Source organism: Corvus hawaiiensis, chromosome 17, assembly GCF_020740725.1.
Source record: "Corvus hawaiiensis isolate bCorHaw1 chromosome 17, bCorHaw1.pri.cur, whole genome shotgun sequence".
Classification (NCBI taxonomy): domain Eukaryota; kingdom Metazoa; phylum Chordata; class Aves; order Passeriformes; family Corvidae; genus Corvus; species Corvus hawaiiensis.
In genome coordinates, this window is record NC_063229.1 from 7,684,986 (window position 1) to 7,704,810 (window position 19,825).

A 19,825-nucleotide genomic window follows, 5' to 3' on the forward strand; every position below is an offset into this window, starting at 1 on the left:
GAGAGCTGCAACAGGGCAGGGGTGTCAGGAGACAGTCTGAGCCCATGGCCCTGGAGGAGGGCAAGTCAAGGGCACCTCAAGGGCAAAAAGCATCTTCCTGGACCCAACAGCTCCAGCTGCCCTCCTCCTGCCCCAGGCTGGCTGGCAAAGTCAGGCCCAGCTGGGGAGCTGAACTTGAGGGAACATCTCAGGACAGGGCCATGTGTGCCTGACAGGAGGCAGCGCAAGGAAGGAGGGAGGCTGCTGCAGGTGGGAACACTGGCAGGTCTGAATTGGGAAAGGTAGGCTGGGTGTGGGAAAAAAGAAAACACAAAGGGGTGGTGAGTTAAAATTTGAGAGATTCTGGTTTCTGTAGACAAAAGGAAACAAGTTAGTGCAAAATGCTTTTTCTCTGCAGGAGTGTGCAGAGTGCCTGAACAGCCTGTCTTGTCCCCAATGTCCTCAATTACCAGAGCACAGCAAGGGGTGAGTGAGAACCAGACAACACTCAGGAGCTCTATGTCCACAGCAGCTGCACGCCCACCACACACCCTCCTGTGTGACACAACCCTCCCCTCCACTGCCAGAGAAACGAAAAACACGGCAGAAAGCAAGGTATGGGAACATGGGAGCCTTCTATATGCAAGGTTTGTTGCATGGGGGACAGCAAGGGCAGGGGATCACATATCCCTACACTTCCAGAAACACATGGCTAGGACACTGCAGGCCCAACTGCCTGGCTCCCAGCTAACAAACATGGCAAACTGCTAATCAGCCCGGGAGTATTCAACCTAGATCTCCAACACGGGATAACACTGTTGTTTGTTCCTTTACATTCCTGCAAGTCCCAGTGCCATTGGCCTGTTGTATCATAAAGAAATTAAAATATATTATGACCATAAACTACATCATTTGAGGAAATGAACCACTTCTAGTAAACGTATCATGGGACGCTGAAGCCATGAACTTTCCTAAATCAATTGCCAGCTGATAAAGAGCGCAGGTATTGCTGGGAGCAGCCCCCAGCATGTGACTCCCCACTGGCATGGGGAGCTCGTCCTGTGGGATGGTGACTGGGGGTGCAAGCTACCCCAGGAGGCACGAACCCCACTGCCAGCACAAGCCCTGCTTGGGAGGAGTTGCTCAAGCAAGAGGAGCACCACAATTTTTGCTGAGTCCCGGAGTGGAATGGAGGCTGTTGGGGTGTTGGGGATGAGGCGCTGTGAGGCACAGGGGTCCAGGGCTCAGGAAGCACCAAATATGTCCAAGTGCCTCAGGGTGCTGGCAGTGAACCTGGACATGTTTGGTGCATCCTAAGCCCACCCAGCCTCCTGGCCTCCACACCGAACTCCCCGTGGGTGCTGGGGCCAAGGGGCTGAGCACAGAGCTGGCTGGAGGGGGCCACAGAGGGGAACCCTAAAAAGCTTTCTGGTAAGGACTCCATGCAACTAGTAAAGTTTGCACTGGAAGTGTTTTTCTCTTAGTTGCTTCTAAGCTTTCATTATGAGGGCTGGGAAGTCCCGCTGCAGATCTGGCTCAGGAGTAGAGGCTGTGCTGCAAGTGGCAGGATCTGTCCCCAGGCCTGCTGAGGCTGCAGCCCGGGGCAGTAATGCCGGGCACTGGGAACTGGGCTGAGAATGACTGAATCATTTCCCAAACAGCACAGGCAATCACCGGAGTGTCCTCGGGATGCCAGCCTGACTCTGCCACCTCTTCCCCCAGGAGTCACAGCACCCACCAAGCCACCATGCTCTCTCTTGAGCCCCAGAACCAGCCTGGGGACATGAGCCATCACCACCCACAAACCTGGCACGTTCACCCTGCACAAAGCAAAACAGAAACCAGAGACATGAGGGTCCCATCGGATGGGATGCCAGTAGGAATGAGCATATTTTGGCAGCTCCAAATCCACACTGGAGACCCTGTCAATGCCCTTCATTCACATGAACTCTGCAGCGCTGGTTATGCAGCTGCTTCTCTCCCTGCTGCGAGTGCTGGGGGAGCAGGGGGGTACCTGGTGTTTCCTGGAACAGGTCGTATCTGCTGCCATTCATCTTCCCGGGGCACTCAGCTCCGTGGGCAGAGCTAGGGAAGTCTCTTCCCTGGATGGGGCTGTGCAGCCGGCGAGCCCCCCGCGGGCAGCGGGGCACGAGCCATGCCCAGGAGCTGGTTGTGGCTCAGAGGCAGGGACAGGCTAATCCCTTAATGCTGGTCACAATGAGATTTGATGGGGAGCAGGAGTTTGTGCTGCAGGTTTTAAAGGGTTCTGGCCACTACCCGGAGCAAAATTATAAGGTGGCTCTGGGTCTGTGCCCCGCTGCCAGTGCGTGCAGCAATGCCCGCTGCTTTCTGGGCCACCTTTCTGAGGTCTCTCACCCTGGTCTCTGGCCTGCCACTGGGTTTCTTTAGGGCAGGGAGTACCTGATCAAACGTGCAGCTCTGGAGGTTGATCCAGAAAATGTGCCTGGGTGTGTCTAACAGCAGGAGTGGGGCTGGCTCCTCAGGGAGCGGCTGACTGCTTTTGCTTTAAAGTGTTTCTGTATAAATAGCCAGAACACCACATCCTTGAGCAACAACCTTGGTCTCCCCTCCCAATTAACATCACAACACGCAGGATGGCTCAGTCCAGAGGGGAGCACGGAGGCTGCTGAGCACCCAGTTTTCTCCTCTGGCCGAAGTGTGTCCTGGCATGTGTGGCCCTGTTTATAATGGAGGAGGAAAAATTGTGTGAGGGAACACAGTGGCACTTCACTGGGGTTTCACAGGCACTGAGTGACTGAATTGCTGGAAGGGAGACCTGGGCACCTCTGAATGCAGCCTTGTGCCAAGCCCACTTGTGCTCAAGCCGTGACCTGACTGGGGCCAGGTCTCATCGGCCTCTGTGTCCAGAAGACAGGGACAAACCCATCTGAAACACCCATTTTCCTGCATTTTCCCTCCTCCTTGGATAGCTTTCTTCCTTCCAGGCCCACGTCTGCTTTTGCTGTGCCAAGGAGAAGAGAGCTCAATCCTGCCCTCAAGACATCAGACCCCAAGCATCATCTCAAAGGCACAAGTCTAATGGAGCAAAAGCATTCCTAAACCATTCCCGTCCTGTCTCCACAAGCCTCTGCTTCCACTCAGGGCTGCCTGAGGTGCATTTGAGTTAATTTGGAGTGTCCACAGGCAGAAATTCCAGAATGCTCCTGGTGAGTCAGGAATGGGGAGTGACCAGCAGCTCTGTCCCTCAGCTCCGTGCCCAGGGACGGGGCATGCTGGCAATGGGGGCTGATGCCCAACATTCCCATGTGGAGCAGGGAGCAGCATCAAGGGCAGGGCTGGGACTGAACTGTGTGTAACCCCATGACACCTCCCTGCACCCCTGTGTTGCCACACAGGTTTTAGTGGCTGTAACAGGGAAACACACCCAAGTCAACAGACATTTCTCCCAGACGATGGCAGTCTCCAAGCACACACCCATGGATGAGCCACAGGCAACACCCGGCTCTGCTTCCAGCACCTCGGTCCCACCACCATTTAGTCCCAGACTCTAGGCGGGGGAGTAGCCAGGGCTGTGGATCTGAAGCCTGGCTGTTTGTCCCCTTGCCCCTCCTGCCTCCTTATTCCACTCTTCATTTCCTGTTGCTGCCTTTACCCTGACGACACAAGACCCTGCATGAGCTGGTTCTCTCAGGTGTCCATCAGTGCTTTGTCCACTCTTCCCTGCTGGGCCACCTCCACCTGAGCACACCTGTCCCTGGCACAGGACCTGCTTAAGCTGCAGTGACTGCAGGTGAGAGGCCACTCAGCTGGATGGGGACCTGCAGCACTGGCAGAGCCTTTTTCCATGGAGCAGTTGTGACTTTACACCTTCTGCTGAGCCCCCTGGTGCTGCCCTGTCCATTAACCTGACACTATACCCAGCCTCACCTTGCCCATGGCAAGATTTCCTTGGGTGGTGTTAGCACCAGTGAATCCTCTTCCCGTGCTGAGCTGCTGCTTTTCACCAGGGTGGTGGGGTGGATGCTGCCATCCCAGCTGCTGGGTGGGATACAGACATTGTCCAGCTGGCTGGGAGCCAAGGCAGGCTGGAATGCTGCAGAGGAGCAGCAGCAGCCTCTTATCATGGGGTATCAAGGCTTTGGGGACTGTGGGACAAAATGATCAGCATCCCTTGGGAGCAGAGGGGGAGAGATGTGGCTGAGTGGGGCAGGAGGAGCCAGGCTCTGCCTCCATGAAGGGCACTGGGCCATAAACCCGGCCCGGTGGCTGTTGTTTGTGTGTTGGCAAACACGTTGAGTGGGCTCGACTATTGATTCTGACCGTATAAACCGGTGTTGTGGCACTTGTTCAGGTTTGTGCAGGTTTTACAGCTCTTGTTCTGAGAAGTGCCCATGTATTTGGCTTTGCTCCTTCCTTCAGGTCTATCTGTTGACATTGGCTCTCCTAACCAGAGCGTTGGGCCACGCCAGGAAGCTGAGTGTGCGTCTCTCCTTGTGTTTCCCACTTTCCCAGGGGTTATCACCTATAAAATCTCGCACACACCCATGGCTGGGACAGGTTTCTGGTGCAGAGGCAGGTGAAAGGTGCCCGCTGGTCCCCACCACTGATTGGTGGGTTTGGGTTCCCTGTGCTCAGTGACAGGAGATGAGCCACCCACCCTGACAGATGGATGGGCAAAGCTGCAGGGAAGGTGCTGCCCTGGGAAGTCTGGGGTGGGGTGAGCAAGGTCTGAGGTCTGTAGGGCTGTGATGAAAATCAGGCTGTCAAACCAACTTGGATGTCCAGAGAAGGAGAAGATGCTCCCAGAGCATCGTCACAGAGGAGATGGGCTGTGCATGGTCACCTATAATGAAGGCACATACTGTCACCCATTCCCTGCCTCCAGTCCTCTTCCCAACAGGAGCTGCCAGCACCACTTGTGCCCTCAGGGACACCTTGGTGCTGGAGGCTCAGAGGGCTTGAGCTCACAGTGATGGTCCCCATCTGCCCCTCAGCACCAGAGCTCTGTTACTGAGGGGATGCAGCTGGAATCCCTCTGGTGCCTGCAGGATTTTGGGACAGAAGGTCTGGTCCAGCCTCACAGAGCCAGGATCTGTTTGCTCCTTGACTGCTGGTGCATTTCCACAGCCACTTGCTCTGCATGGAGCTGCTCCTCCCACACCTTTGGTGCAGCATCCTGAGCCTACCTTTATTTTTTGAGACATGTATTTCCTGAAGGGATTTGCTGAGTAATCTCTGTTGATGCTCAGGCTGAAGCTTGGACAGCAGCTGTTCCTGGGCATAACTGCTTCTGGGACCCAGCTTTGCTCAGAGGCCCTGGTGCCTCTGCCCAGGACAGGAGAGCAGAGCCCTCAGCCCCAGGTTCACCATACAACCGATACCTTGAAATTTTCCTTCCGTGAAAATTCTGCAACATTTGCCATTTCCACATACATTTCTGCCAGGAGCCTTGTTTGCTTGAATATTTGAGGAAAGCAAACAGAGAAGGAGCCCGAACACAAACAGTCATGGATGTTTTTTTGCAGTCTTTGCCCTGTTCTAACCCCAAGCCTGCCAGCAGAGATACTTGCAGGCATCCCCTGATGTACCCCTTGGCTCTGCCCTGTGTGCTGCCCTGTCCCCCACTGCTGGCCCTGGTCCTGCTACAAATACTGCTGTATGTAAAAGAAACTCACCCAGCCCTCACTGTCTGTGGGACCACCATCACTCACCACCCCTTTGCACTCATGCTAAGTAAACATTTTTTAATGCCATTTAAGAAATGTCAGCAGATGACTAACAGAGTATGACTTGCAGACCTACACCTGCCCTGCTGAGCTCAGAACCTTTCTCAGACACTCCTCAAGCCTTCCTGAGCCTTTTGCACTCAACTTCTAGAGCTGGAACTCATTTCCTGCTGACAGCAGCCCTCTGGGCTCACTCCCCCTATAAAAATACCATTGTGTTTCAAGCAAAACCAAAGTTGAGGGTGTGCTGCTGGCCCCATAAATGGAATGAGGTGGGAGAAGTCACAGTCCTGTGGGTAAGTGCAGACACCCGGTGACACTGAGCAGCATCCCCAGCTCTTCCCCAAGGGAACCTTCACCAAGCACCAGCAAACAGCTCTCGGGTTCAGGCTAAGGTGCTAACACAGTGATTGTCCCTTCTGCATCCCAGCAAATACCTGTGCTTATTCCTGGCTGCACCAATACCCTGCTTGGGCACTGGAAAGTGCTGACCTTGCCAGCACCAGTGTTACAGCCACCCCAACAGCCAACAGGGATGGCCAGAGTGGGGACAAGGAAGGGGGCTGTGCCAGGTGTCCTAACACACATCAGTCCCTGATGGCTGCCAGGGCATGGACACAGAGAACAAGGAGTAAACAGGGGAATTAAAGAGCAGCTGAGGAGGAGAAGCTCAGTTCAGGTCATATCTAGAGGATACCTGTAAAAAATTCGATGCATTTGTCAGTGATAATTAAAAATACTCAGAAAATCGGCCTCCTCTTATGTTTCTCACTTGAGAGTAGTCCCTGCATCTGAGCAGAGCTCCTGAGCAGCAATGACGTCTCGCATTTTTCAGCTGTTTTCCAAAGCTGCTTTACTGATCAGGGCCAGCCCTGATCATGCGCTGCTCCCTGCTGTAACCACCGGCCCTGGGGATCCCCGGCTCTGAGAAGATCCAAAATATGAAGGAGTGGTGCTGCCTGCATTGGGATTGAGGCCAATTGCCCAAATTGTGGCCACGTCTGATCAGGAGTATAAAGGTGGATCGAGGGGCTCATCTATTCCTCACTGCCCAGGAGGAGATGGTCACCTTGCCCCCTCTCCATCCTCTACCTCCTCACACACCTGTTTCAGCTTCCTGCAGGGATTTAGCACCAGTGGAGCCTTTTCCAGCTCACATCCTGTCCTCAGCAGGTGCTGGTGAGGATTTTGGATTCATCTCCAATTCCACCTCTCTCCAGAGCAGCAGCATCACTCCCTTCTCCTCCCTGGGACTCACACAGGGTGCTGGGGACAGGCCACCTTTGTCACTGCCTGTCAGGGCATCCTCCAAGTCCTTTACACAAGGCACAGGACTGATGAGAGGGAAATAAGTGCTCCCAAGGTATGGTTTAGGGGAAATGCTGGTGACAGTCTGGGGCAGGGATGGATGGGGAGGGTTGCAGTGGGGGGATGCCCCACTCTCTGCTCTTACTGATGCCACCACTGCCAAGAGAGGGCCAGACCTGCTCGCTGTCCTGAGGCTGAGTGCCAGTGCCAAGCTTCCCCATTAGAATATATCCCTGGCTTCAGATGGATGCTGAAATCCTGAAGCTCCTAAGACAGATGGGGAGAAGGGAAAATCAGAAAAATCTTTTCATCTAGCAGAAGAAACTGAAAATAACTCGGTGACCCCCTCCAAGGCTGAAGGCTCCTCTGCAGGACTCTGGTGTGCCTCTGTCAGCCATGCCAGCTCCATGGCCTGTCCTGCTGAGGGCTGGGAGCTGCTGGCTGTAAGGGCATCCCTGTGGGCATGGCTGGGGCTCAGAACCACCACTGCTGTGTGAGATACCCCATTGCTTTGCCAGGGAATAAACTTCCCAGTGGCCCTGGGAAGGGTTTGGCCACCACTTTGCCACCTGCAGGATGGTGCATCCCAGCTGCTGTGCCCACTCTGCTGCTCAGCCCCAACCCAGCCCCACAGAGCTGCCAGGGAAGCCTGCACTGCCCAGTCCCCCATCCCACCAGCCCTTCCTCTCCTCTATTTGGTTAACTTTTTCACCCGTTTTATTTATGAGGACTCCCCTCCTTCTGCCAACACTCTGAGTTTCCTCTCGCTTTAGTCTGGGAGGCCCATCTCGCTTTTTTATTCTTATTATTTCTCCCTCCCCCTTGCCTGGCCCCAGGCTTGCAGCGGGTGCCGGCCAGAGCCTGCTTTTGTTGGGCCACGGGAGCAGATGGGGAGAGCGGCTGCAGGTGGGCTGGGCAACGATTCCTCCCCATCCACCCGACAGCACCCAGCTCTGCCTGCACTTGCCCAAGCTCAGCATGTGGCTCAGTTACTGACTCTCAGACTGAAAAATTCAAAAAGATAATCAATAAAAATACTAAATTAATAAAATATTTTTTAAAGACTCAGGAGAAAATTGCTGTCAGAAATGTTTGCCTGCCTGTGCTAAGGTTGCTGATGTGCCTGGGCTGGCAAGAGGCTGCTCACATTAGAGCCAGCTGCAAGTGGCCAGAATAACTTCATCCTAAGTGATTAAAGAGCATGTTCAGCTCCATGTGTTGCATCTGTCAGGCAAAGCCAGTTGCTCACTGCAGAAATGAGGCTGGCTTTGCACCCTGGGGCAAAGCTGGATGCAGGCACCCTGGATGTGGGGACAGCCAGACCTGGCCACCCTGCACCACCGTGTCTCCCAGGCTGATGGGAACATCCCTTGAGCCTCCCCTTCTCCTGCAAATGAGGTGCAAGTCAGTCCCTGTGAGCTGGGTGGGTCAGGAGCCATCTCCCACCAGCAGCAGGGGCTTCAGCCTGGAGGATGCTCAGCACTGGCTACTCCTGGGCCAATTCTTGTTCCAGGATCCAACCCTCTGCACATTTCAGAGGCATCAAGCCTTTGTTCCACTCACTCACATGTGTCTTTCCCCATGTGGCTCCTTGCACATTGTCCAAGCAGCACTAGCTGGACACAAAGACACAACCTGCACTAAACAGACCAAAACCTGGACAGTTTTCTGGGCATTTTCCTGCTGCTGGCTCCTGCAGCTCAGAGGCAGGGGTGAACAGAGCTCCTCCAGAGCACAAATGAGCAACCTGATGAAAGCAGGCTAAAACTCAGCATTCCATAACTGCTTGATCACAGCTGCCTGCTCCAGCCCAGCCCAGGGACACTACTGCAGATCCTATACAATTCCTACACATTTCCATCACCATAGGCCATGGACCCACTGAAATGCTGATAAAGCCCCGTGTTTGGCCATGGCTCACCATGGGGGGATGTGACCCAAAATAAAGTGATCTGCAGAGTACTGGAGTGCTGAGCCAAGGAGGCACAAGGCAGCGTGGACACCACCACAGGGGTGGGTTAGGGCTGGAGGTGACATCTGTGGGAGGCTGCAGGCCTGGATCAAGGGAAGCAACCACCCAAAGAGAAGCCATGAACAAAGTGTGATGACATGGCCTGGGAGTCCCACAAACCCTCCTGGGATCTGGGTCTGCATGCATGATAGCTGGAAGGTGGGCTGGGCAGGGGCTGCACACTTGTAAAAGAGAAGAGGAGCAGGATGTGAAATATAGAGAGAGGAAAGGCAAGGTAGTATGATGGAGAGCCCCGTGCAGTGTGATGGAAAGCCAGGGGAAGTGATGGAGAGCCCTTGAGAGTGATGGAGAGTCATGAGGATCTGATGGAGAGCCACAAGGAAGTGCTGGAGAGCCACGAGGATGTGATGGAGAACCTCGTGAGACCTCAGCTGCTGGCACCTCACTCCACACCTTGGCCATGCCCAGGGAACCAGGGTTCCCAGAACACATGGGCCCAAACCAGCTGTGTGGGGATGCTGCAACACAGGCACAGATGACCCATCCTGAGGAGAACAGTGAGCTGCTGTCAGCCCGGGCAGGGGCACCTGTCCCCCGGCACCCATGTGCATTTGTTGGCAGCTGGCACCTGGCACAGCCAAGGAGCACAACACGGGGCTGCTCCGGGCTGGTGCCCACTGTGCCACGCCAGGAGCATGGACACAGGCCTGGCGGGCATCTCACTGTGGCCCGGTGCCCAGGAAGCATTGTGCCACCTGATGCTCTGCCCCGCAGAGGCTGGAGGCTGCCGTTTGTCCAGGCACTACACTCCCTGCTGGGAAACCTGCCCAGCCGTAACGCCGGCCCTCGGCGGGAGCTCGGCGCTGCCAGGCGCCCGCTGTGCCCACTCACGCAGCCCAGGTGTGCCACGGGCTACCTGCAGCCTGTGCATAAGGGCTGGCTGCGTGTCCTAGAGCAGCATGTCACCTCCTCTAAACTGCTGCCACTTCTGCTGCGAGCCCAGCAGCAGCAGCCCCTCTGCCAGCACGTGGGGCTGCTCTGCTCCCTCGGCCACATGCCTTCCTCTTTGGGTCAAGCAGAGAGAAAGAGAGAAAACACGCATACAGATGGATTTATATCATATCAAAATCAACCAGAACCCTTCTCCTGCCTCCATCTCCAGCCTTTGCAGATGCCTGAGCCAGTGGGGCAGCACGGCGGGGCTGGGGCGTGGGGCTGGGGGCTGCTGCCCGCTCCCAGCCCCGCTTCCCGCGAGCGACGCCGGGCCGGCAGCGCGGGCGATGGGAACGCTGTACTCACCATATGGAGCCTCCATCTTAGCGCTTAGCTGGGTGCTAACATTGACCATGTCTCGCCGGCTACTGCTATGGGGACTTGGGGCAAAAACCAGAGGAAGTAGAGGAATAAAAAAGAAATCTAAATAAATAAATAAAAATGTCTCTCACTAAGGAACTAGGTGAAGGCAGGAGGGAGCGCGGAGAGGCAGGGCAAGGAAACCTGCCTCTCCTGTTATCTTATTGATTCGCTTAATCAGGGCTAATGTGGGTGGAGATGTTAAATAGTAACCAAGCTCTTATGGAAACCAATCTGCAAGGTGCCGTTGCTGTAGCTATAGTAACTGCTGCCAAGCTAGAAACTCAAACACAGCTTTTACTGGACTCTTTTGGGGCTCCGGCTTCCAGATGGTGTCAAGGCCGGGCAGCCGCCGGGCTGGGGTTCACCCGTGGCCACGGGGAGTCGGGGCAGCCGGATCCAACTCTGCAGTGCCCCAGGCACTGCCGGGTTTTGTGCCATCGCCCGCCCAAGATGGGAAAATCAGGTCTGAGCCTGTGTCCAGAGAAGGGCAAACACAGCATGGGGGGCCAGAGGCCGTGGGACAAGTGTGGGGACTGGCAAGGGCAGAGCAGAGCCTGGCTGAGGCACAAGGGGCAAAATGCCCCGGCCATGAGTCAGGGCTTGTCTGCCTGGTGCCAAACCAGAGGGGTGGCTTGGGGATGGGGAGCTGCGGGGATGCTGTGGTGGGATGCAGGGTGATACCCTGAGCACAGGACCAGGCACAGGCTGCTTGCAGCTCCTCTCTGTCTCTCTCTGCTCCCCAAACTGGGGGTACTCACAAGGTGCCACAGCCACTTATGGACTTCTGGGCTCCCTCTGGGACTGCAGCACCCAGGACCTCGTGGTGGCAGATCTGCAGATGGGCTCCCCAACCTCCCCATGAGGCTGTGGCAGCCCCTGTGCCACTGGGGGCTCCATGACAGGAGTAGTCTGGGCTGCCAGGGGCTGTGCTCCGGCCAGCAGGGCCATGTTCAAGAACTGTTGCTGAGAGGACACCAAATACGTGGGGAATCCTGAGCTGGAGCTGAAAAAGTGATCGTCCATCAGCACAGAGCCTTCCATATCTCTGTATCTCCACATCTCAGGAAGAGGCCAGGCTGGAGGAAGCACAAGAGGGGTCTTGGCCAGTCTCAGATCCCCTCAACACCTCAGCTATTGAAACCCTGCAGCCCTGAGGGGGAAAAATTAGAGATATCTGCTCCTCCGAATGGAAAAGCACATCCCAAGGGAGCATGCAGGGGGGAGAGTGCTGCTGGATGCAGAGGGCTGCAGCACAGGAATCCACAGCTGGATACTCAAATCCAAGGCCTTGGAATTCAGGAACCTCTGAGTTTGCTGAGTGCTGAGAGGTCCTAGAGAGGGAAGGATGTGGATAATGGGGTGCTCAGTGGCACTGGGGGTGAGGTAGAGCAGTGGGATTGTGTGGGACAGCCTGGGTGGGACAGGGAGTTTGTGGCCCTTCAGCGACATCATCACCCCGTGCCCCAGCAGTGCTGGCTTCTCCCACACGATGGAGCAAAGCGCCCAGGCATCTCCTGTGCCCATAGCCCGTGGCCCCGCCAAAGGATTCTGCACCCCTTTGCTGCTTATTCCCAAAACCAGAGCAAAGGCACTGGCTCGGTGTTACCCCGAGGCTCCAGACTGCGAGCGAGGGAGGACCAACACAAGCATGGGGGTCTCCAGGCTACTTTATTGGGGGGCTCAGAGCTGGGGGCCCCACTGTCAGAGGGGCTGCCGTGAAGCAGGAGCATGCTCGGGGCTTCCCACTTCTCCAGCTGCTCACCACGAGGGGAACATCTTGGTATTCACTTACGCCAGCCTCTGCCTTAGCACCGGGGGGGCAGTGGGGAAAGCCCCCCAAGTCTGCAGAGCAGGGACCATGCCAGCCAGCCCCACGCCCTCCGTGCACCCCTAAACCATCCCTATTTCAGAAAATACAGACCTGAACTGCCCCTAGTTCCTCCAAAGTGGGAAGCAGCCAGACAACACTGCTGGAGAGGTGTGTTAGAAAAGCAGTTTCCTACGTGGCACTAGGGATGAAGCAGGTTGGACAGCCGGGCTGCCGGGGGGGTCAGTGTTATAAATAATTCTTGTTCACCCCATCTCCATTCCCAGGGCTCCTCCTGGGGCCGCAGCCCTAGAACCAGCTGACTTGGTTGGATTTGACTCCGGTGAAGCACATGTTGTTGGAGCAGCCCCCGCCGTAGGTGGGGGGGCAGGCTGAGCACGGCCGCCCCACCTTGTAGGGCGCTTCTCCCAGCCAGTTGCCCCTAAAAAGAGAGGAGTGCATCACCTCTGAGCATCATCAGCTCACTGCTGACACCGGCGTGGGGAGGGAGGATGGCACAGGGGAGCTCTCGGAGCTCTCCCCCAGTCACTTACTTGATGGCATAGTTGCAGACGAGGAGGATGGCGTGACGCCACACGCTGCCCCACACCCGCACGTTGGCACAGGTGCCCAGGGCGCAGCCCAGGCGGCTGGAGGTTGCCCACACCATCTGTGCCAGGACAGAGAACAGACACTGTTGGTGTCCATCCACCCAGACATCCCACAGCTGATAGCCCCAGTGCAGGGCTCTGTCCCACCAGGGAATCGCATCCCAACTGCCCCAATCTCTTTGGCTGGATGCCATCACATCACAGGCAGTGCTTTGTTACCAGAGGGTGAGTTTTTGCTCTCCCTCCCTGCCTGCAGCCTGCACTGCCCTGCAAGGGATTGCCTTGCCAAGCTCACATCCATGAGCAGCAGAGTCTCGGTCACTGCTCCAATTTACCCAAACTAGCTCCTATACCTCAACCTGAATCATGGCCAGCAGCTTACCCTGCACTCAGGGATGTCAAGCAAAGACAAAAGCACCTCCTAAAACCTCTACAGGTTGAATTTCTTCCATAAAAATTGTATATTGCCCTTCTGCAACCCAGAGCATCCCTGAGCATCCCCATGGATGAGCCACATGGGGATGCAGATGCTCAGGTAAAGGTTGGAGCCATGAAGAGGAGGTAATTAGGGGTGGGCACAGCTCTGCCACCAGGCAGAGAAACAAAGGAGTTTTCCACTTTGTGCTGGCCAGGCTGTCTGGGGATGTGCCAGGGGATGAAGGGGCCACATTCCCAGGGAGCTGGACACAGCTGGGTGCTATAAAGCTGTTCCATCACAGAGAAGAGGATTCATGCTCAGCAAAAGTACAAAGCAGCTTTTTTTTTTTCCTCTTGACCACCTTTAAGTTGCCAGAGGTGCAGTGAGGAGAAAAAGGCCAAAGGAGGGGGGGAAAGCTTTTAAAACAATGGAAACCTCCTTGTCAACTGGCCAGAAGATCCCAGGTGCTCCTCAGTTCTTTGTGACCTTCCTGCAACAGCCCAAATGCTGGAAAGGCCCAGGGTGGGATGGCATCACCTGCATACCTCCAGCAGACACACTGCCAGCTGCCAGGACTGCTGCCTGATTGGAAGCTGGCAGCTGCCAGGATTTGATCCTGGATCCCAGCTGCTGCTGGGAGAAGGGCTGTGAGCTGCACAAGGACCCCTTTTGCAGCTGGATCCCGGGGGGCTGCAGTGCTCACCTGCGTGTAGTGGCTGCAGACAGAGCCGCTGCATTTGGAGGGGCAGCGGGGGTTGCACTCGCGGGGGTGAGGGAAGGAGTAGTGCTGCTTCTCCTGGTGCCAGGATTTCACCATGTCCATGACGGAGCGGTACCTGCAACAGGGCTACAGGTAAGGTGGGTCTCCTCCACAGCAGAGGTCATGGGTGAAGGAAAGGAAGGGAAAGCGGAGGAGAGAGAAAGTGGAGGAGAGAAATGGTTTGGAGCCGGGGCCTGTTGGGACCGAGCATTCCTGTGAAAAAGGGGGTAATGACATCCTTGTGCCAAGCCCACTTGTGCTCAAGGCCAGAAGACCAGAGGCACCTGAGTGCTCAGCCACATGGAGGAGATCCAGGATCCATATCCCCCTGGTCTGTGTGCCTGGCAGAGAGGGGAGTAATAGCATACTCCCCAAAAGAGCAGCAGGCACCTCTGCTTTCCTGTATTACCCTTCTGCAAGAGCTGGGCCCTCCTCCTCCACCCTGGGGGCCTTGATGTGCCTCTCAGCTCTACCTCACTCCCGTGCAATGCCAGCTTGGAGCCTCTCTTTTCCCTGACTGAGGGGCTGCTGCTGCTCCTCCTCCTCCAGCATTGTGGGGTGTGGGTGTTTCCCTGGAGCTCACTCTGCCTGCAGGGCACTCACCTGCCCGACTGGATGGAGAGGTTCTGTCCCACATACTTCATCAGCTCGGGGGGGCCATGGTCCCACAGGCAGCGCGCAGCCCACGCCTCCGCTGCCCTGGCCAGCCGCTCATCCCACACCTGGCCAGGGGAAAGGAAAAGGGCAGGCAGGAGTTTTGGCTTCCCAGAGGTGGGAAGAGGAGAAACCTGCTCCCTTGTGCTCAGGGGGCTTTCTGAGCACCATGAATGTCCAAAAAATATGACCCATGTATCAGGCTAGAAAACACCCAGGGGGGAGGAAGCACAGCAGCTTGTCCAGGAGCAATAGACCTCCCCAGCTGCCACCACAGCTCCTGGGCACACAACATAGCAGAGCAGGGATGCCCTGCAGCACTGCAAGCCCTGTGTGTGATCCCCTCCAAGAATGAGCTCCTGAACAAGGTGGAGCTGAGCACAGGGGTGAAACCCTGCAGCCCTGTGCTGCTGCTGCAGCTCACAGCTGTCCCAGCCCTCAGTGCAGCCCTGGCCACAGACGGACCGGTGAGCACAGCTGCTTCCTTCATGAATTATTTAAAGCTTCCTCACCCATCCTGAACGACTTTGGGGAGATGCCTGTGTGAGTTATTTTGGAAGGCAGGAATTTAGGCCAAGCAAGAAGCAGTGCAGGATGCTCCCAGGCATGTCTGACCTGCTCTGGTACCCAGCAAGCTGGGTTGCTGTGTGCTTCTCCCAAACCACGTCCAGGGACCACCCAGCTGCTCCCTTGGAGCTCTGGTCCCCTTCCTGGGAGCAGAGGAGCACGTGGCACCTCCCACCCTGAGGGTCCTGTCCTGTTTAGGCTGGAAATCCCTCCTCTTGGAGGCCCTTTAGGGCTGGGTTAGGAGCTCCAGGCAGGGTGGACAGAACGTGGGGAAAGCTCTTCCCCAGGGTGACCCTTGTGTGGAGGCGCCCAACTTGCCAAGGCTGTGCAGCCCCTCTTTGACTCACTCCTGCACATTTCTTCTCCTGGGAACTGGCACCACTTGCAACACTCAAAAGGGACCCTGGAGGTTACAATGGGACCATCCCTCACAGATGCAGTTAGGGCAGAGGCTCCTACCTAGGGTTTGGATTGAGACCTGAGCTTTTCATGCTTGTAGCCACCTCCCTTCCCCTAATGCTGCCTCTGCAGCTCAGCTGGATGGATCCTGCCATCCCACAGCCAGCAAGCTCCCAGATGTCCTGGACACAGGCCCACAGATCCTAAATCTGCCCTCATGGGGAAACAGCTCTGTGCTGGGACTCCACCCCTCCTGCACAGAGGTTTCATGGGTGTGCTGTGCCCCTGGGACATAAAACATCCCCCACGGCATGTGTTCAGCCAGGAATCAGGCCAGCACCCTGACATCCCTACTAGGCTGGGGCTCCGACATACAGGTGAGCTGTGGACCCAAACCTGCCCTGCCAGAGCCCAACTCACCATATATTCCATATTGGCAGCAGGGGGGGACACCTGTGCCCGCACTTGGTTGTGGTAGTCCAGAATCACACTCATGTCGTGGGGAGAGAGGTATCGCTTCCGCCGGCTCCGGGGGACCCCCTCGCCCCACAGCAGGCCCGCGGCCGTGCCCTCGGGCGGGGACAGCAGCTCGGTGGCGTTGGGCAGCAGGAAGGAGCTGGACAGCTGTGTCACCCAGCAGCCCAAGGCCGTGAGGTACAGGTGCAAGTGGAGCACAGCCATGCCAGCCCGCCCGGTGGGATCAGACAGCAGATTTCTGCTCTGCACTGAGTTAAGCAAGGACAAGGGGGATTGCTGGTCTCGGCTGCTGGTGTGCAGATCTAGAAGAGAAAACAACGCAGGCACCACTCAGGATTGCAAACACCATGCAAGCACCACTTCCCAAAATAAGGTGGAAACAAATTTTCTTTTTTCCCTTTTCAAAATAAATATTTAAAATTAATCTCCTTAATAACCTTATTTATCAGAGCAAATTCCTCAGGACTGTCAGAGAGATGCCTGGGGAATTGGTTTTCTTGCTTGTTTTAAAAAAAGATAAAATCGGTAGAAAGTCTCCCCCATTTTTGCACTTACAGCACGTACCTGTGGCACAGGGGATATTTAGGAGCCTGCTGAGAGTCAGTGCCTCCGCCTGCCCTGTAACTTCCCAGGAGTTCGGTGTGTTGAATTAATCCCTAGCACAAACAGAAATCTCGCACAGATAAAGAAACGCACGGCAAGACTTAAAAGCATTGTCGAGAAATCCTAACGACTCTTTAAACTCAGGAAAAGAAAAATAGCCACCGCAAAAGCAGAGTATTTTATTTTTTAAAAAAAGGAAAACGCTGGAATATCCCCTCATCCGGCAGCCGATGCACCTCCTAGCATCCCTGCCAGCCCTTCCCGGAGCAGCGGGAGGATGTTCCCGCGACTACGTACCGTGAGCACTGAGCCAGGAGCAGCGGAGCCCGGCGGCGGCAGCCGGTGGGATTGGGATTGACCTCCGGGAACAACCTGCTGGGGCAGATGCGGGAGGTTCGGCTCAGCCCCGGCGGGCAGCCCGCTGCGGCCGCTGACGCACAAGCTGCATCTTAACTCTTCCCCCGGGGAATGTCCTGAAGTTTGGAAGGAGCCCTGCCAGGAGATTTATAGGCTGGTGGATGCCTCCGCGCACACAGGCTCACGCAGGCACACGGAGCCCCGCACGGGGCCGGGGGGAGCGAGCAGAGCACGGCTCGATGCCTCGGCGCGCAGAGGGGCTGCTCCTCGCTGCTGGCTGGGGGTTTGTTCAGGCTACCTGCAGGGAGAGATTCCCAAAGTCGTCTCTTTCCTGTTCATTCCCTAGCTGGGATCTTGCTGGAAGTAGTGGATAGAGAAGTGAATCCACATCGGTGAGGGGGGTTTGCCCCCCTAAGGGCAGCTGGCACTTGCCAGGAGCCCCAGGGTCACCTCACCTTGGTGCAAGCTGAGCAGATGGCAGAGATGTCCCTTTATGGGGGTGGCTGGGAGGGGACCTGGTGGCCACACATGTCCCTGAGCCAGCAGCTCTCCCTGTTATAGATGAAGCCACTTGCTGGGCTGGGCACTGCCACCTGTGTGTAACCCAAGGACTGGGGCTTGTCACAGCCCACGGGGACTCTGCCCAGGGCCCCACCACTGACCTGGGCTGGCAGTGCCCAACCAGGGTTATCTCAGGGGAAAACAGTGGGCTGTGCTCCCTTCACTGTGTCCATGTGTCTGTCCCCAGGGAGGGGAAATGGCTGTAGCATCTGAAAGCCATATCCTGCAGCATCAAGTGTGATTCCCTACAACATCCCACACAGTCACGATGCCAGGGGACAACTGAGTTATTGCAGGTCACAGAGACACCTGCAGGGGCTGCTTGCAATGCCTGTCACATCTTCCTCCCACCGTGCTCAGAGCCAGCACAGGTGGCCATGTGTGAGCTGCAGCAGGGCTTGCTGCTGTCATCCCCCCGTGGTGCAGTGTCCCAGGTAAGCGAGGTGCTGGTCCCCCTGTGCCTCACCAGGTTTGGGTTCACCACAGATGGTTTTGGAGACAGGATTTTGCTCTTCAGTTGCATAAAGAGGAGCAGCAAGGACAAACTCCCACTCCTGAGCTGGCAAGGGGCACAGAGATGGAGTGCAGGGAGAAGGCAGTCCCACAGCAGCAGCAGGTCACTGCTGCTCATCCCCACAGCTTTGACTGGGACAAGAACTGAGGATCCCAGACCCATAACTCCTGTCTGTGCAGGGACTGACAGCATGTCCCAGAGCCTGGCTGGCTGCACCCAGCTGCCTCAGAGACCTGCTGTGCAGCAGAAGCTGACCAGGAGCTCAGGGAGGCACAGACCTGAGCACAGAGCAGGAATAATGCCCAGGTGCTGAGCTGCTGTGCTGTATCGATACAGCCTCACCCTGCTGGGAGCCTCTGACAAAAGAGACCCCTTTGTATATTTTTCCTGGCATTCTCTCTCTTGTAAAGCAACTCAAGATGCTGTGGGCCCTGGGGAGCTGCTGAGACATTTGCCAGAGGGGTATTTCCATCCATTCCCCACCCAGCAGGTGGGATGATGGTTGTGCCAGCGAGGAGACAGGGAAAATGCAGCTGAGGCATCTCTGGCCCTACTGCAGCACTGCAGGAGGGGATTCCTCAGTGCAGAGAATAGCAGCTCTCCATGAACCAGCAGGGCTGGGTATCCTGTGGGGGGCTGTGCTGTGCTGTGCTGTGCTGTGCTGTGCTGTGGATGGCACTGGGCATGCCAAGGTGTCAGGGTGGCTCCCAGAGCCCTCTGACTTTCCAGGCTGCCTGTTGTAGGGGTCTAACCAGCTCAGCTTCACCTTCCAGCACCAGACCACCCTAAAACACCAGCCACCTCTCCACAGGTGCTGGGCAAAGTGCCATCCCCAGTTTGCCAGTCCTGCAGACACCTCTATTTCATGTTCATCTATGGAGACAGGAGTGTCAGCTCCAGGGGCCAGCGGTAGGACAGTGCTTCTCTCATTAGTGAGGCTGGTAAAGGAAGTTTCATTCCCAGCAGATTAAAAAGGCAGATGGGGACATGCAGCCGTGATCTCAACTGGGCAGACTGGGAGGTGCAGCTGCTGCCAAGTGTACACTGAGGTAGGAAGGGCACTGGGGCTGTGCTGTGGGGAGGGTGGTTTTTAATGATCTATTATTTCACAAAAGACAGAGCCCTGAGCAGCAAATACTCATCCAGCACTGTGAAATGCAAAGTTTTTAATTTGGGATTTTTTTTTTTTGATTTTTTTTTTTTAGTTTTTGTCTCCCTGGGGCTCTGGGAGTGAACCCACCACAGCTCCCTCTGCCACGCAGCAGCTGAGCCTCTGCGTGGAGGTAAGGCGAGGGTTTTGTCTTGGGTGCAGATTGAAAGCACTGCTTAATCAGCACTCTGCGAGACAATCCAAATTCCAGGAATTGGAAGGGGTTTGTGTCCCTGCCAGGCGTAATATCCTGCAGCCCAGACTGGCCCGGCTGCCAAAGCACACGGTATCTGCAGCGAGGACCTTGCTGGGAGCCAAGAAGCACACACATTCAGCTGGATACAGCAGCAGCCGGCAAATTCCCATTTTAATGAGCATCGGGGGGAACAAAAAAGATAAATCACTGCGTTCAAGCACTCTCTTGGCAGAGACGCCCTCTGATGCTTTTATGACCAACAGACAGCAGCTCGCTCCAGAATAAGACATAATGGGACTTGCAGGATTTCTCTGTCATGTTTATTTCTCCCATCTGTTGGCTTTGGGCATCACTCATCACCCACAGTCCAAGGTGGCAGACGGTGACATGAGCCCATATAGAACCGAGCAGGGCTTTGTCCTTGTGCT

General features: G+C 56.0%; 2 protein-coding genes across 4 annotated transcripts in view; both read right to left on the reverse strand.

Moving 5' to 3' along the window:
• The window catches only part of HNF4A (hepatocyte nuclear factor 4 alpha), a 35,809-nt gene extending 25,340 nt beyond the window's left edge, over positions 1-10,469 (reverse strand). The window contains exons 1-2 of one of the 3 annotated variants that reach the window (XM_048322075.1): positions 10,267-10,469; positions 7,172-7,262 (exon numbers count right to left, since the gene is read on the reverse strand). In XM_048322075.1, coding sequence (XP_048178032.1) covers positions 7,172-7,262; positions 10,267-10,269 — 94 coding nt within the window. In that variant the 5' untranslated portion in view covers positions 10,270-10,469. Of the gene's footprint in view, positions 1-1,993; positions 2,186-7,171; positions 7,263-10,266 lie in introns of those variants that run through there. The other 2 variants (XM_048322076.1, XM_048322077.1) reach the window with 2 other exon arrangements.
• A 1,540-nt stretch (positions 10,470-12,009) lies between these two features.
• Positions 12,010-17,011, reverse strand: R3HDML (R3H domain containing like). The gene is made up of 7 exons (XM_048321992.1): positions 16,917-17,011; positions 16,581-16,672; positions 15,960-16,318; positions 14,523-14,641; positions 13,863-13,995; positions 12,685-12,800; positions 12,010-12,572 (listed from the first exon to the last, which is right to left on the reverse strand). The coding sequence occupies exons 3-7, from the start codon at positions 16,218-16,220 to the stop codon at positions 12,440-12,442; spliced, it is 762 nt and encodes a 253-aa protein (XP_048177949.1). The 5' UTR covers positions 16,221-16,318; positions 16,581-16,672; positions 16,917-17,011; the 3' UTR covers positions 12,010-12,439.
• Positions 17,012-19,825: the final 2,814 nt, after the last annotated feature.